This window comes from Pyxicephalus adspersus, chromosome 3 (genome assembly GCF_032062135.1).
Source record: "Pyxicephalus adspersus chromosome 3, UCB_Pads_2.0, whole genome shotgun sequence".
Taxonomy (NCBI): Eukaryota; Metazoa; Chordata; class Amphibia; order Anura; family Pyxicephalidae; genus Pyxicephalus; species Pyxicephalus adspersus.
Genome location: NC_092860.1, coordinates 107,866,298 through 107,881,470, shown reverse-complemented (window position 1 = coordinate 107,881,470; position 15,173 = coordinate 107,866,298). Strand labels below are relative to the sequence as shown.

Here is a 15,173-nt window from a genome sequence, read left to right as displayed (position 1 = left end):
TAATCATAGTACAATATATTAGGACTTTATTTCCTCACTTTCAGTGCTGTGAAACAAAATGTAATATTTGTTCAATGTAATACCACCACCTTGTGGCTGTATTTGGCATAATCTTTTACATTCTTTTTTTGTTAATGGGGAGATATTTCAAACCAATTTAAAGAAATAAAAAAGCCCCAACTAATAATGACTCTTTCTGTCACACTAAAAAATGACCAAAAGAAAAGAAAAATTATCTAAGTAAAATTATCAGTTTTATCTGCCATTTAGAGCAGGCTGCCATTGCTGACCTCTCATTTTGAACGTTTCCTGGCTGTCATTATCAACACATCGTAAATTGCTGACCTAGAACTAGATTGGATATAATGATTTTTTACTTTTTTTGTCCGACACTCATTTGCAGCATGTTTGTTTTGGGTACCTTGTTTAGGAATAGCAAGGCAAGCCAGAGCAAACAAACTGAAATGTGTTATGTTTGTTGCTTTATGCTCAGCTGCATTAACTTGTTCCATGAGCAAGCCAATCCACATGCTGAATAACTGCATTGCAGACAAAAGTAATTGTGCAGAATATGCAGAGAAGGGTTCACAATGCCAAATAGTAAGACTAGGGTAGCTGGTAAAACCAAAATAAATAATGAGCAGTCCTGGCTGACCCACTAATGCCATAATGCTGAAGCATAGATTCCCAGGACAAATTTGGCAACATAAGTATTCATCAGTTAACCAAGCTACACTCCAATGTCTGATTGACCCATGTAAATCACATTTGTTTACAACTTTTTTGATTTTCTTTTGTATTTTACAATTGTATTAGACAATTACAGGGTAAATAAAGGAAAACTACCACCTGCAGGGTACAGGGGCCTCTTGAAAGCTGAAACAATTTTTCCCTCAATAAAGATTCCAGCATGAATGTGAAAACTATACTATGTCAGAGCTAAATGGTTCTTGATCTTCAGTGGGGACCAAAACGGTTAGTGGCGGTTGGGGTTGACAGCTAGCAGCAATGCAAAGTATTGGCTGGTAGATGTCAAACAGATATAGGATATTTTTAGTAATGTTTGATCAGGGAATAGTGGGAGCATAAATGAAGTAATACATACTGTGTGTATTAGTGGTCCCAAAACAAGGCTGCTGTCCACACATCGTCCGGTAATAACAATGTCTGCCCCAAGATCCAAAGCCCTACTAATCGGTTTTGCTCTAATGAGAAGAAAAGTATCAAGTCAACATGAGCAGACAAATAGATCTCCACCATTAGTGATGCTTTAAAAACCTTGCCTGCCACGTACCCACAAGTAAAAAGTTGGTTTGCATAACCCTGCCAAAGATAATATTGTGTATAGGTTCTGCCTGGCCAAAATTAGTCCCCAAACCCGCAGAGGCAGGGTTATGATCTGGGGTTGGCTCACTTGGTCAGATCTGGGTTCAGTAACATTATGTACCCAGAACATGAGGTCAGCTGACTACTTGAATATACCGAACGACCAATTTTTTTAATCAATGGATTTTTTCTTTGATGGCATGAGCATATTGTATGATGACAATGTCAGGATTGTGCGAAAGTGGTTTAAGAAGGGCGAGACATTATTTTTACATATGGACTGGCCACCGAACTCCACACCTTACCCACAATTAGAATATTTCACATGTGCTGGAGAAGACTTTACACTCCATAAAATAATTTTGCAGCTTGGATGGAAATAAATGTTGTGACATTGCATAAGCTTATTTAAACATTAGCATGGTAATTGTGCCATAAAATAAAGCTAAAGGAAGTTTAACAGAACATTAAGGTGTGCTTGTTTTTGGGCCAGGCAGTGTATAAAATGGTTATTAAATCATCTATACATGTATACCTGATGTGTTTGTTTTATTACACAGGTATTCATTTTTACGCCCAAAACACATGAAATTAAAGCAACAGCGATTGTCAGTGCAGATAGTAATTACCAAACCCTCTCCTTATCAAGACAGCATCATTATATGAGAACACAGCACAGACCTTGCATGCAGAAATTCCTAAGGGACTGACAGCAAATCAACTAAATAGGGCTCAGTGTCTGTGTTCTGATTCCTGGATGAAAAGGATAGGTCACCAGAAAGGTATGTAGATCACCAGCAGAATGCTATTATCATTGTAAAACATTTACAGAAACAGAAATATTATTGTTGCCATATAAATAGAACAAATAAAGGCTGTTAAATATAACAGCACTGACATGTAAGCTGCAGTGCAGGCAGGCATATAAGGAACATTTTTATAGCACTTACAGATGCATTATTTGTGTAAGCATATTCACTGGCAGTGGTAACATTCACACTGGCACTCCAAGAAGAGTAATTTAATATGACATAAATCTGATTATGTTTACTGTAGTGGTGTTAACATTACAAGGATAAATGGAAATGTGAGCTGTACTGCAGACAGCCAGAAGGTGATATTTATGGCGGCACTTAAGGAAGCTTTATCCCTGTGGCGTCAACATAATAATGCTCACTGTGGTGGTAACATTCACATTGAAAGAATAATCACTATGACACTGGTCTGTTCTTTATATTAATATTATGAAGATACATTGGCATAGGAGTTATAGTGCAATATAATAAGAATACATTGACAAAAGGGCTGTAGTGCAGATAGCTAAAAGAGGAACTTTTCACTGGCAATTAGGGGAGCATAAGTATTGTGGCTTCAATATAGGCATTCACATGCTTTCCATGTGTTTTTGCACTTAACTATTATAGAGTATTTATATAGCGCCATGATATTACTCAGTGCTGTACAAAGTTGATGTCATGTCACTAACTGTCCCTCAAAGGAGCTCACAATCTAATATCCCTCTCATAGTCATATGTCATTAATGTATTCTAAGTTCAATTTGGAGGGGAAGCCAATTAACCTTACTGCATGTTTTTTTGGGATGTGGGAGGAAACTGGAGTACCCAGAGGAAACCCACCCAAACACGGGGAGAACCTGCAAACTCCATGCAGATAGTGTCCTGGCTGAGATTCGAACCTGGGACCTAGCGCTGCAAAGGCAAGAGTGCTACATGCAGCAATAATTTATTTTGCACATATCAAAGCCTATGGCCTTGACTTTACCTAGCCTAAGGTGTGTGACGTTCATCCTGCTGGTTACATCCTATATGACATGACTGTACACAAGAATATCTGTTTGCATAGGTTTTATCTGAGAACCCTAAAAAACAAATGCATGCTGAACAGCAACAGTTCACTGTAGCCCTAGAGAAAGAGAGGATACAGAGGGAGTGGACCAGTAAGTTCTAAGTGGGGGCTATGAGACTTATATGGCCAGTTTAATGTCTACAAAGCAATGATGTTGATATACAATACAATTCAATATCAATATCCTGGAACTTTAGTTACCCCAGGTAAGCATTGACACTCTGAATATGTTCGGGGAATGGCTTTCCGCTGTCCATGTCAGTGATCCCTGAAGTTTTGAAGGCATCCTTCTGCGAACACACATAGATTATTAAGTATATAAACCATATTTGTATTCAACAACAGGGTTTAAGTACACAAAACATGCAAGATCCAGTATCATACCTACTAGCAGCATACATCATATATCATTCATGTGGACAGACAACATTTTTAAAGGTCAGTCAGGCATCAGGAAATGTTTACAGATCAATACTTTGAAGTTTATTTATGAGGCACGAATCAAGGGATGATAATAAATGTTTCCTATCTTCCAATGTTTTTACATTTAGCAAAACAGAAAAGCATTGTTCTTGTTCAAATGGTTGTAGAAGTTTCTGATAATTCACATTTTATTGGTAATATGGAATACTGTGTAAAACGAAGCCTAGGAAATACACTGATCTGTGTAAAAGGAAATAAAGAGTGATTTTGATCACATGCTTACGAATATGAAAAAAACATTTAAGAAATTGTTCATTAGTCTACTCACCCTTGCCCTTCTAACCTAAAATAATTTCACAATCGCTCATCCAGTTCATTACTTAAAACCTCAGCCTCTTCTGCTGTTTACATCCTCTAGCACTGACCATGCACGTGCATTGAGTCTTTGTAGACTTGTATGTGGCTGGTTTCCAAGTACAGCCCTATTCACATCCTTTATAATTTCAGACTTCTTAAAAATCTTAAAAAGCTCTATTAATTACTAATTGAAGGAACAGCAGGAAAAGTGTAATGTGTTGATTAAACATAGATGTGTTGTGCCAGGAGCATAGCGGTACTGTTCACTCAATGATTCCAATTTGTTTGCTCTATTCTTTTGGCCTCTGCTATTATTTTAATAGAACTAGTAGTGACAATAGTAGTCTACTGGTCTGCCATCTTCAGTGACTAATTAAATTCAGAAAATAACAGAGAGGAATCAGAGGGGGCACAAACGAGAAGAACTGAGATAAGCGTACTGCTGCACTCCTGTCACAGTTATAGGAAAATTGAACTTTAGAAAAACATAATTAACACATTTCACTTTCCAACTCACTGTCTTTCAAGACATAATAGGAAAGGAAAGAAAAATGAAGTTACAAAGATTCAAGACCAGCAAAACTACATTGCTGTCTCTATACCTTAATGGGTATCTCTAGGAAAAACATATTTTTTGTTTAGTTTTAGCTAGACATACACTTTAAGGAATGGGATTTGTATGTTATTATACCGTTCGGACATTGGGATTTGTGGAATAAAATTTTGTTCTTGTTGATTTTTTTTGTAAAACAAAGTGTCCACTAACCTTTTTTATTAAATCATCACCAGCGACAACAGCAACTTTCATATCCAGACCCGATTTCTTAATTATTTCTTGTAAAGCAGCAGCACAGGCCAGGGGGTTGGTTCCTCCAGCATTACTGATAACTCGAATACCTGGCACAAAAAAAAAAAAAAAAAATAAAATAAAAATACCCATACCTGGAAGTGCAATCTGGAAGTGTTGGTATTCTCATAGAAGATTACTGGACTGCTCATTTTCATTTTCACTGTCATTCAGCGCATACAACTTAACATACTGATTGTATTTCAATGTAATAAACCACAATAAAAAGGCAGTCTTTTTACCAGAATATATTTCTGTTTGATATTTTATTGCCATTTAACCTCCCTAGCGGTAACCCCAAGTCTGACTCGGGGTAGAAAAAAGCCGCTAAAAGCGGTAACCCCGAGTCACACTCAGGGTAGGTAAACCTATGGAAGTAATAGTAAATACAGCCTTACCTGATCCGCCGGCGTCCCGCGTCGTCCATCGCCAAATGTGTAAAAGCAGTACATTGTTTTCAAGAACATTTATTTTACAGTATAATATAATATTATGAGTATAATATGTATTTTAAAAAAATTGTTTTTTTTTTTAAATATATAGATTTTTTTAATTTATTCAATTTATTACTTTTACATGGTTTTGTGTTTCAAACTTTATTATACTCATACTATTATATTACACTGTAAAATAAATTTTACTGAAAAACAATGTACTGCTTTTAGACATATAAAACCGGAAAGAAATGAACCTAGAAAGGTAGAAAGGTTAATTACCTTTTTCCTAACCTAATAGATTATGTATATTTTACATATTATAATTAGCAAGAAAAGTAGAAAATAAAAAAAAAATATGCACTCCATACACCAGAGCAGCAACTGAAAGTTATTGCAGTGGTCTATTGAATAATTTCTGAACCAATCAATAGATCACAATTAAAACAGATCTACATCTGTTTTAAAGCTACATTTACCCACCAGGGCAAATGAAAATTGCTCAGTAAATGGGTCAGAAAATGTACTTCCAGGTATGGGTAACAACAATTGTTGCTTGGTGATGGGTGCAGCACAAAGAACTGAAGCCCTGAAGCCCAAGACAAAGAGTCTGAAGCCCTGTGGTACCTTTGACTAGAGTGACCTGTATACATATCTTTATCTTTTTTCTTCCTAAAAGCTGTATGGGATGGATAGGGATATACAAATGTACATAGGGGGTGTTAAAGTGAATCTGTTGATCTTAGAAAAGATCATGCTTATACTGTATGTTTATGAAAAAAAAAGTGGTGGTAAACAAACTGCAAAAACTCCTACCATCACTTTAATTAAAGTGAGCCAGCCAGAGGTGTCTGCAACGGTCTGCCAATTGCAACAGAAAGCCAGCTGCATTTATACATTATAGTAGATGAATTCATATTATCATCTCTATGTGTTGCTACTAATGGTTTCTGTGATGTATTTATTACTTAAAGCAGAACATAATCCTAAATGTAAAAAAATTGAGAGTAGGGATGTGCTTTGTTTATGAAGGGACAGGCTATGTCTAGGTTTGGTATCTCAAGCCATCTTAATTGGGCAGATTGGAGCGATATAACATGAAAGTTCACTCATTCTCAGCAGCCAGGCATGCCGGGGTCATACATACATACAGAAAAGATTGTAAACAGGCAGTTTATTTAATTGTGGAAGTGACCTTGCCTATCCCTTCTGTCTCCTGGTATAAATTATTAGGTTTAGTTCTGCTCTACATTACCAATTTCCTCATTCTACAGAAGTTGGAGTTTTGCTGTAAGATATATTGCATCATGTAATATACCATATCTATATTTAGAATAATGTTAAATTAAAATGTCAAAGAAAAGAAAGACAAGCAAATACCTGATTTATGAAGGTCGTTTAGATATGGTGCCATAGCAGTATGCACAAAGTCTGGAGTAAACCCTAAATTCTGAAAAGGTAGAAGAAAGTATGAATTTTTATTAAAATTGTTAACATGAACACTAAGACAAACACATAGAAATGAATAAACATTCACTACTATTTACAGGGCCATTCTAGGCAACACGTGAAGCTGGGAATGGAGGTGCTAATGCTCAGAAAACACTTCAGCTGTTCTTATTACATCAACACAATTTACATCAGTGTGAGTTCTGTATCATCCACTGCAGCCGGTATTTACAGATTGCCAGACTACTGACAAATGGAAATGGTGTGGACTGGTTCACTACAGCAAGGTCTGGCCAATTACAAGCACTAAGCAGGTCTCTTATGTGTAAGAATCTGTTGAAGTTTTGACCTTCGAATTGGGTAAATCTTTTTGGGTTCCCCCAAAATGTAAATTAGGGTGACCAATTGTTTTTATTTATATCTATGCAATTGTTTGCTGAAAAATAAAAAAACATTGGTGAACATTGGAAAAAAAATAATATTCTTTTAGAGAGTATCCTTGGTGCCAAAGTTTAGGAAACATCTCAGGTCCCCGTCCTAAACAACCTCTATACATATTAAATCTGCAACCAAAATTACTAAACTAAAAAAGCCTACTGTCTAATTAAATAAATTACCTTGTATACATACACACAGTAAAGGCTCTGGTGCAATCCTTTACAGACACTGCATAGATCTCAGAACCTTTGTAGCAATAATGCATAGATAGGGAATTAACACAGAACCCTTGCATCAATCATATACAGAAATATAGAACCTCAGGAACAGTCCTGCATAGATAATGCCTAGCCTCAAAATATCTGCAGTAATCCTGAATAGATAATGTATAGACTCAAAGGAGCTGATTTACTAATGCTTTCCAAGGCTGGAGAAAATACACTTTCATTAGTGAAGCTGGGTGATCCAGCAAACCTGGAATTGATTCCTTAAAATCATTTGCTATTTGTTAGCATATGTTTTCAATCCTTTACCAGATCCATCCCAGGTTTGCTGGATCACCAAGATTCACTGATGAAAGTGTATTCTCCCCAGCCTTGGAGAGCTTTAATAAATCAGACTTAAAGCCTTTGCAGAAATCACTTACATAGATAATTCATGGATTCAGAACCTTCACAACGATTTTCTAAATATACTAAATCATTATGCCTTTTAGATGCAGTAATACTGCATATATAATAAATTTAAACCAATTGCAGCAATCACCAACAGAGATAATACAAAGACTCAGAACCTGTGCAGCAAACCTAAATAGATCCAGCTAAGATTCAAAACCTTTGCAGCAGTCCAACATAAATACTGTATAGGCCTTACATGTTTACACATAAGATATCTGCTTTTAATTATCTAGGCTTTGCTGTAGTGTCTATGCCAGTGGCCGCCAACCTTTTTGGTTCCACAGACCACTAAAATCACCAGCTCCTGACAGCGCATGTGCAGGGAGCCGGGTGTCAATCAAAGGGGGAGAAACTCCTCCCCCATAGTGATGTCATCGGGACATAGTCCCACCCACTTTCCCATCGCAGATCTGAGCCTGCGATGGGAGAGTGGGCGGGTTGTGTCCAGGGACACAGCCCAACCACTTCCTTGCGCCTGGGACTTGCACGGGGACGTGTTCCACGGCTCTGGACGGTGCGTTCCCCCAGCAGGGTCCTTTTTCTTACCCTGCTCAGGGGTGGCCCGCCAGAGCCACAGAACACCGATTGGCGACCGCTGTTCTACGCCACTTCCAATTGTTAGTAATATGGCGATCTGTGAATACCACCTACCTTATTCATACAGCAATACTGCATGGATAATGCAAAAAGCCAGAATATATTATCATCCAGTATTTATATAGCACCCCTATTTATGTATTCATATATTTATATAGCATTCAGTATTATATATTCCCCCCGACCTATTGTGTGTTATTTCCTTCACCTACTAGATTGTAAGCTCTTCGGGGCAGGGTCCTCTCCTGCTGTGTTACTGTCTGTATTCGTCTGTCATTTGCAACCCCTATTTAATGTACAGTGCTGTGTAATATATTGGCGCTATATAAATCCTGTTTATTATTAATAATAATAATAATAATAATAGCACCGGTATATTGTGCAGAACTTGCAGTCGTGTCACTAGCTGCCATTCAAAAGGGCTCATAATCTAATGTCCATACCATAGTCATATTTTTTTAACACAATCTAAGGTCAATTTGGGGGGAAGCCAAATAACCTAACTGCATGTTTTTTGAAACTGAATACCTACCTACTGTATAGACTCAGAACCATTGCAGCCAAAAACCTCTACATTGTTTGCGTGAGCCTGCAAATTGTACAACTCTATAGATGTGATGTATGATGTGGGCTTCCCTTTCACAGCAGTGGGATATGGCATCAAAGCAATGGAAGATATGGCATCTATCCTTTTTACTATTGGAATGCTGTAATCCTTTATTCCTTACATGCCCAATGGCTGGATGCAGAAGCTGACTCCCGCTACCTTCTTTAGCTGGTGACACATACTTATCCTTCAAATTATCCCAACACATTAATGATTGGAATTTCTCAGCTCACTCACTGCCTAAAAATCTGAGTATTTTACCTAGGCATTGTCTGTCTGGAGACAATACAAATATGACAACAATACAGAAGATGAACAAAGGCATGACAAATTACAGAGCCAAACCTATGGCTTACTTACAGGTGATTTGGCCTTTGCAGCAGTCAGTAAAGACATAGTTATTTCAGAGAGGTAGTCAAATACCAAGAAATCTAATTTCCCTCCATAAAGTAACTGTGGAACTGAAAGACAGGGAAAAAACACATGTAAATAACGCAGAAATAAAATCATCTTCTTGTCGTCTGTTAGAAATAGTATGGAAACAGGTGAGGTGACCAGCATTATCTTGTTGTAAGGGCACCTGTGAAGGTCTGGGATATATTCGGCAGCAAGAGAACAGACAGGTAAACATTATATGTCTGAAGAAGAAAAATGGGTAAATGCAAGGAGCAACTCTGACAAAAGCAAAATTGTGATGTCTGGATGACTGGGTGCAAACAGCAGGTATTGTGGGGTGTTCCTGGTTTACAGTGGTTATTACCTACCAAAAGTGTTCCAAAAAAGGACAACTGGTACAGCAGTGACAACATTATCAAGTTTCAGTAATGTCAGCGAGTTCTGAGGCTAGTTTGACTGGTCTAATCCCACAGAACTACAGTAGCACACATAACTTAAAATGTAAGCTTTCATAAAAAAATTCCCTCCTCCACTAAAAAAAACAAAACAAAACAAAAAAAGGTAAAAAACAAAAATAAAAATGATTCTGCAGTTTACAGTTTGCTTACCATGTATAAATCACCAGTAGCAGAATACATCAGCAAGTCTAACACAGTAAGGGTAAGATTACCTGATGCTGCTGTATCACCCCAAAATCCAGAAGCACATCCAATTCTCACAGAGCGCTTCTGAGGAGGGCAGTCTTGTACCACAGAACTTGATGAAAATTGTTGCATACACGTGCGACACAATGTACTTTGAAGTAACCTGGCTTCGGGTTGCCATGTTTGAATACATCTTCTTCCTAGAAGAAAAACTGTCCACCCCATGGCTGAGGCTTTGCGCTTGAATAGTCAATTGCAGCGACTTATTGGCTGTCCCTCAGGTACCTTTCGTTGCCTCTGTGATCCCTAGAAGATGCAAAATTAGTTGTTAATTATTTCAGTATGATTGGGACTGAAACAAATAACTGCAGACAATTTAGGATATCGAGGGTTCACTACTTTTATAGAAGTCCAATACGATGTCTAGGGATGAGAAGGGAGCCCAGACACTACTTCACTTCCTCTAGAGGACCTAATACAGAGTTCAGCACTGCAGTACAATCCAGAACAATTTCCCTGCACTCCTCCCTTTACTGACATGATAGTACTGCCATTTTGGTAGAAAAGCCAACATCTAGTTCTCTTACACAGCGCTATCAGTAGGGGATTGTAGAAGTTTTATCGACAACAATCTTTATACTTAGTGCCATATCAAGCTGTTGCCATTTATCCCTATAATTGCAGTGTTCTCCCCAGCCTCTTTTAGCTGGGTGTACCGCCCGGCACTTTTCAGTATCCACCCACCTGTTTTTGGGAGGTTACTGAAGATTTTGGTCACAATACAGGGGCTGCCACTCACCTACAATTTTTTTCTATGCATTGTTGTCTGTGTTGAACACTGTGATGACTTTATCACTCATAGTGTTTTACATGATTTTTGATAGTCAGTTGTGTATTATATACAGACTTTTAAGAAGCCTGGTGGATGAGTAATGTTGCCCACTTTGTAGGTGGACAGTGTTTGATATGATTTAGCATGGTTCATTCTATTTGATTGAAAGCCCTGTAGAAACATCAGACATTAGATTACTGTCATTGGAAACAATCTTTCATGACTGATTGGTGACAGATCAATAGACACTGTTTTACACATACTAGATTTTTATCTGAGATGATCACGATCATCTTGGGAGACAATTATCCAGCTTTTGAACACAGTTTAGGAGTGCTGGTTATACAATGTTCACGGTTATGGTTTATGAGCTAACAAATGTTTAAGTTCAAGTTAGATTTAAACCAAAACACGGCCACAGGCAAAACTTTTCACATTGAAAATGTTAGATGACTCATTATTTTTATTATAAACGTGGATATTTTGGGGAGGGGTGATAGTAGGCAAGTACAATCCTATACTTTTTCTGCAGTGATGTCAGCAATCCATCTCCCATCACGGTGTACATTACAGATCAGACAGCCCCCAGGTGAGGTCTGGGAAAGCTGTGTAAATAAATGAGTTCTGTCTTGTTATTACACGTCACCCTACCAATAAACCTGTAGCTGAATAATGATCACAAGGAAACATCAACTATTACAAATTTCAATGTAATGTCCGAAATAGTAAATTAATTAGAATAATCATATCTTCTCTCCATCTCTTAGTTATTTAGGATTAAAGCTTACATTTACTGGTGTCAGCCAGTATACCGAAACCTCAATCTGTGCTCATATACTAAGAACAGATTTTGGAAACATTTCAAGCTGCCAGTCTAAAACTTGTAAATCTATGGCTGATAAAATAAAGAAAAGCAGGGAATTTCCTTTTTCTTCTGCAATCTTTATTTAGCAGAGTACTGACTTTGATATAACAAGAATAAGTTGTAACTTACACTAATGTGTACCATTGCATTGTAGCACATAAACCCCCAAATGATGAGAGTGATGCACTGATTTTGTTATTGGGAGAATGCATGCCTCTGGGATGAGCTGGGTTTGGGGTAGCACTTGCAGGGAGTGCCAGCCAAGGTGTAGTTCTGCCCTTTACATGAAACTGCAAATGTATTCTACCTCTCAGTCTACTAGTCCTAGATCCTGCGTGATGTCATTCACTAGATTACACTTGTCAAAATCTTTTCTGTCCATTCATGTATACTCTGCAATACGTATTTCTATGGAGTCCTGGTAACTCACTGCACTGGGGAAAGGTGAGTATAAGACTGGAAGGTGGTCAAGAAGAGCCAAATATAAATACGTAACAATGTAAAAGAAATGTCTTCTTCTGTCTATTAAAATGGCTTCCCCATCTTGTAAACTCTTCGGGGCAGGGTCCTCTCCTCCTGTATCACTGTCTGTATTTGTCTGTTATATGCAACCCCTATTTAATGTACAGCGCTGCGTAATATATTGGTGCTATATAAATACTGTTTATTAAAAATAAACCAACTATGATGCAAAGAATGGTAAACTTTAAGGTCATGCTATACTGGTGAATTTGTGTATTGTTCCTTTGGAGAGCCATAAAGAATGGATGTAACCTTGTGCACCAATGTATGTCATGTGCATTACCACAATCAGCGTGTTCAATTGGGAACATGTGCAAAATGAGGAATATGCACTTTATTAATATTAAATAGGATTATACACAGCACACTTAATTGGCAAAATGTGTAAATCCTGGGTCAAAGTTATGTGAATCCAGTGTAGAAACATTTATAACTAGACACCAGAGTGTTTTTGCATTAGCGTGAAACAAGGCTATGGAGCTGAAGATAAAAATGTAGGGTATGTTAAGTTTGCAAAGTTTCACATAGTTTATTAAAGGAGGTAAAGTGTTTTTTTTTTATCTTAAATACTCAATCATGTGAAGGATAATTTAAACAACAGGATTGTTATTATCACATGATTGGATTATTGAAGTCAGAACTGCTTCACTTTATTCACTAAGCTAAGTGAAAATTTCCATTATAAAGTGAACATACCACATGAACACATATTTCCCTGACACTTCTGATAAGCCACAAGTTTTTCCATATATTTTGTAACATGAACTTGTTCAGTTCTAGATAAGGAACGAAGAAAGATTTCACAGTGCTGAACAAAGTGCTTTCCTTGTGAACATGCTCAGCATGAGGCTGCGTTATATAAAAGTATTTTAATTATTACTGAAAATGAGTGGTCTGGAGAGGGGAATAATAATAATTAATGATCTGCAATACATTGGGTACACCACATTCATTATTATATCTATAACTCATTAATGTTCTGTGAGCTATATATATATATAAAATCATTGTAGACAGGGATTACCTCAAACCAGAAGTTAGGGATAGAAGGGTTCCTGTATAGAGGATTAAAGAAAGTTTCTCCAGAGATACCCACATCACAATCACCCAATCACATTCCTCTTTCTGATGACAACCTATTGTCTGTAGATGGAACCTACCTGCTGCTATCAGGAAATATGGCAATCACAAGTCTCAGTATATACAGATCTCCTCCTCTACATTATAATGGAAAAAACTTTAAACTTGATCTTTAGATTCACCACCAACTTTGTAGTACAAAGGCCAGTCAGATCTGATACAACCTGAGCAGTTAGCTAAACTCTGTTGGGTAGGGTCCTCTCCTGCTGTGTGTATGGTGAGACGTAAGCTTTATATAGACATTGTATGATTGTCGCTTGAAACAATCTTTATGATCTTTACCAGTGACAGGTGAATGAATGAGCGCTGTACACACATCACCATTCTGTTATGTGGAAAGAGAAGGGGAGACATGTGAGCAGCACCCCACTAGGTTCTCCTCCATAGATATACATAAGAGTCATTCCCGGTTAGTCGTTCATCAATCCGCAGTGACACTGGGGAATCAATATACACATCAGATTTATGCATCGTCCTGAACGACATTCATCTGACCTGTCTACGTAGCTTTACAGCTTGGGATCAGAATATACCAGCAGCGTCCTCCTATATTAGCAGAGGGGGCAACGTGAGATGTTGTACAGGGGCCCCAAGTCTATTCTACACAGGGCCCCACTGTTGGCTATGCCCAGCATTGTTTTATAGAGAACAATTAGGAGGAACCTTGCTGTGACTTCCCCATAGTAAAATATTTCTTTGTTATTTACCTAAACAACATGCCAGAACCTTAGATCTCCACCCAAGCTGATCACATGAAAGTTTGTGGTATGAGATCAGATTGGAGGATCAGCCTATGGCATGAGATCACTGAGCTTACATAACATTGCCTGTGTTACATAACACTGCTACCATTACTAGGTATATACATGTATTATTAATATTAGGTATGGTCACTGCACCACCACAAGCTGGGGGCCCCAGCCGGAACCACACAACAAGAGATGGGGTCACTGCAAGACAATAACAATCACCCACAGCAAGTCTCCACACAACTAAAGTATACAGCACCCCGCCCTTCCCTATCACCCTACACACACAGCCCGTACCCGGGCAGGGCGCTCAGTGCCGGCCACAACACACCCGCCATTCCGTCATTGCCCCAAACTTTACTTACTTACTGCAGAGGCTGCAGCTTGTGCGGAAGAACATGACAGCCTTCCCCAGCCGGCATATTAACACGGGGGTGGACTGACACAACAGCGGGAGAAAAACAAATTAGTACGGTGCTAAGAATAACATTTAGTTCATAACAGGAATAATTATTAAATAGATCATATTTTTTATTGTTTCATTTTATCTCAGAACACTTTAGTGACGTTTTTTACATAATATATTTGTTTCGTTACCCCCCACCTCGACAATGGAATCATCCAAAAGGAAAAATAATACCAGGGCGGCTCTTGGTGCTATTCACAAGCTGACCATTAGATGTCAGTAGGAGGTCGTATAACAGCAGGCTGTTGGGAAATACAAATACACTTAGAATAAAGATTTATTTTTATTATTATTATTATTATTATTAATAATAATAATAATAATTATTATTATTATTATTTTAATATTATGGATAATAATAATTATTATTATTACTAATAAACAGGATTTATATAACACCAACATATGCAGCGCTGTACATTAAATTGCGTTTGCAAACAACAGACAGGTACAGACAATGACACAGGAGGGGGAGAGGACACTGACCCGAAGAGCTTACAATATAAGAGGTGGGGGAAGTGTCACACAATAGGAGGGG

The 15,173-nt window shown here is 37.8% G+C and overlaps 1 protein-coding gene across 1 annotated transcript in view; it reads right to left on the bottom strand.

The window, feature by feature from the left end:
* LOC140326925 (uncharacterized) overlaps positions 1 to 14,415 on the bottom strand; it is a gene marked incomplete in the record, with an annotated part of 47,968 nt that extends 33,553 nt beyond the window's left edge. Inside the window, 7 exon segments of the mRNA XM_072405944.1 lie at positions 1,106 to 1,205; positions 3,394 to 3,482; positions 4,739 to 4,869; positions 6,634 to 6,703; positions 9,382 to 9,482; positions 10,088 to 10,367; positions 13,305 to 14,415. Coding sequence (XP_072262045.1) covers positions 1,106 to 1,205; positions 3,394 to 3,482; positions 4,739 to 4,869; positions 6,634 to 6,703; positions 9,382 to 9,482; positions 10,088 to 10,286 — 690 coding nt within the window.
* Positions 14,416 to 15,173: the final 758 nt, after the last annotated feature.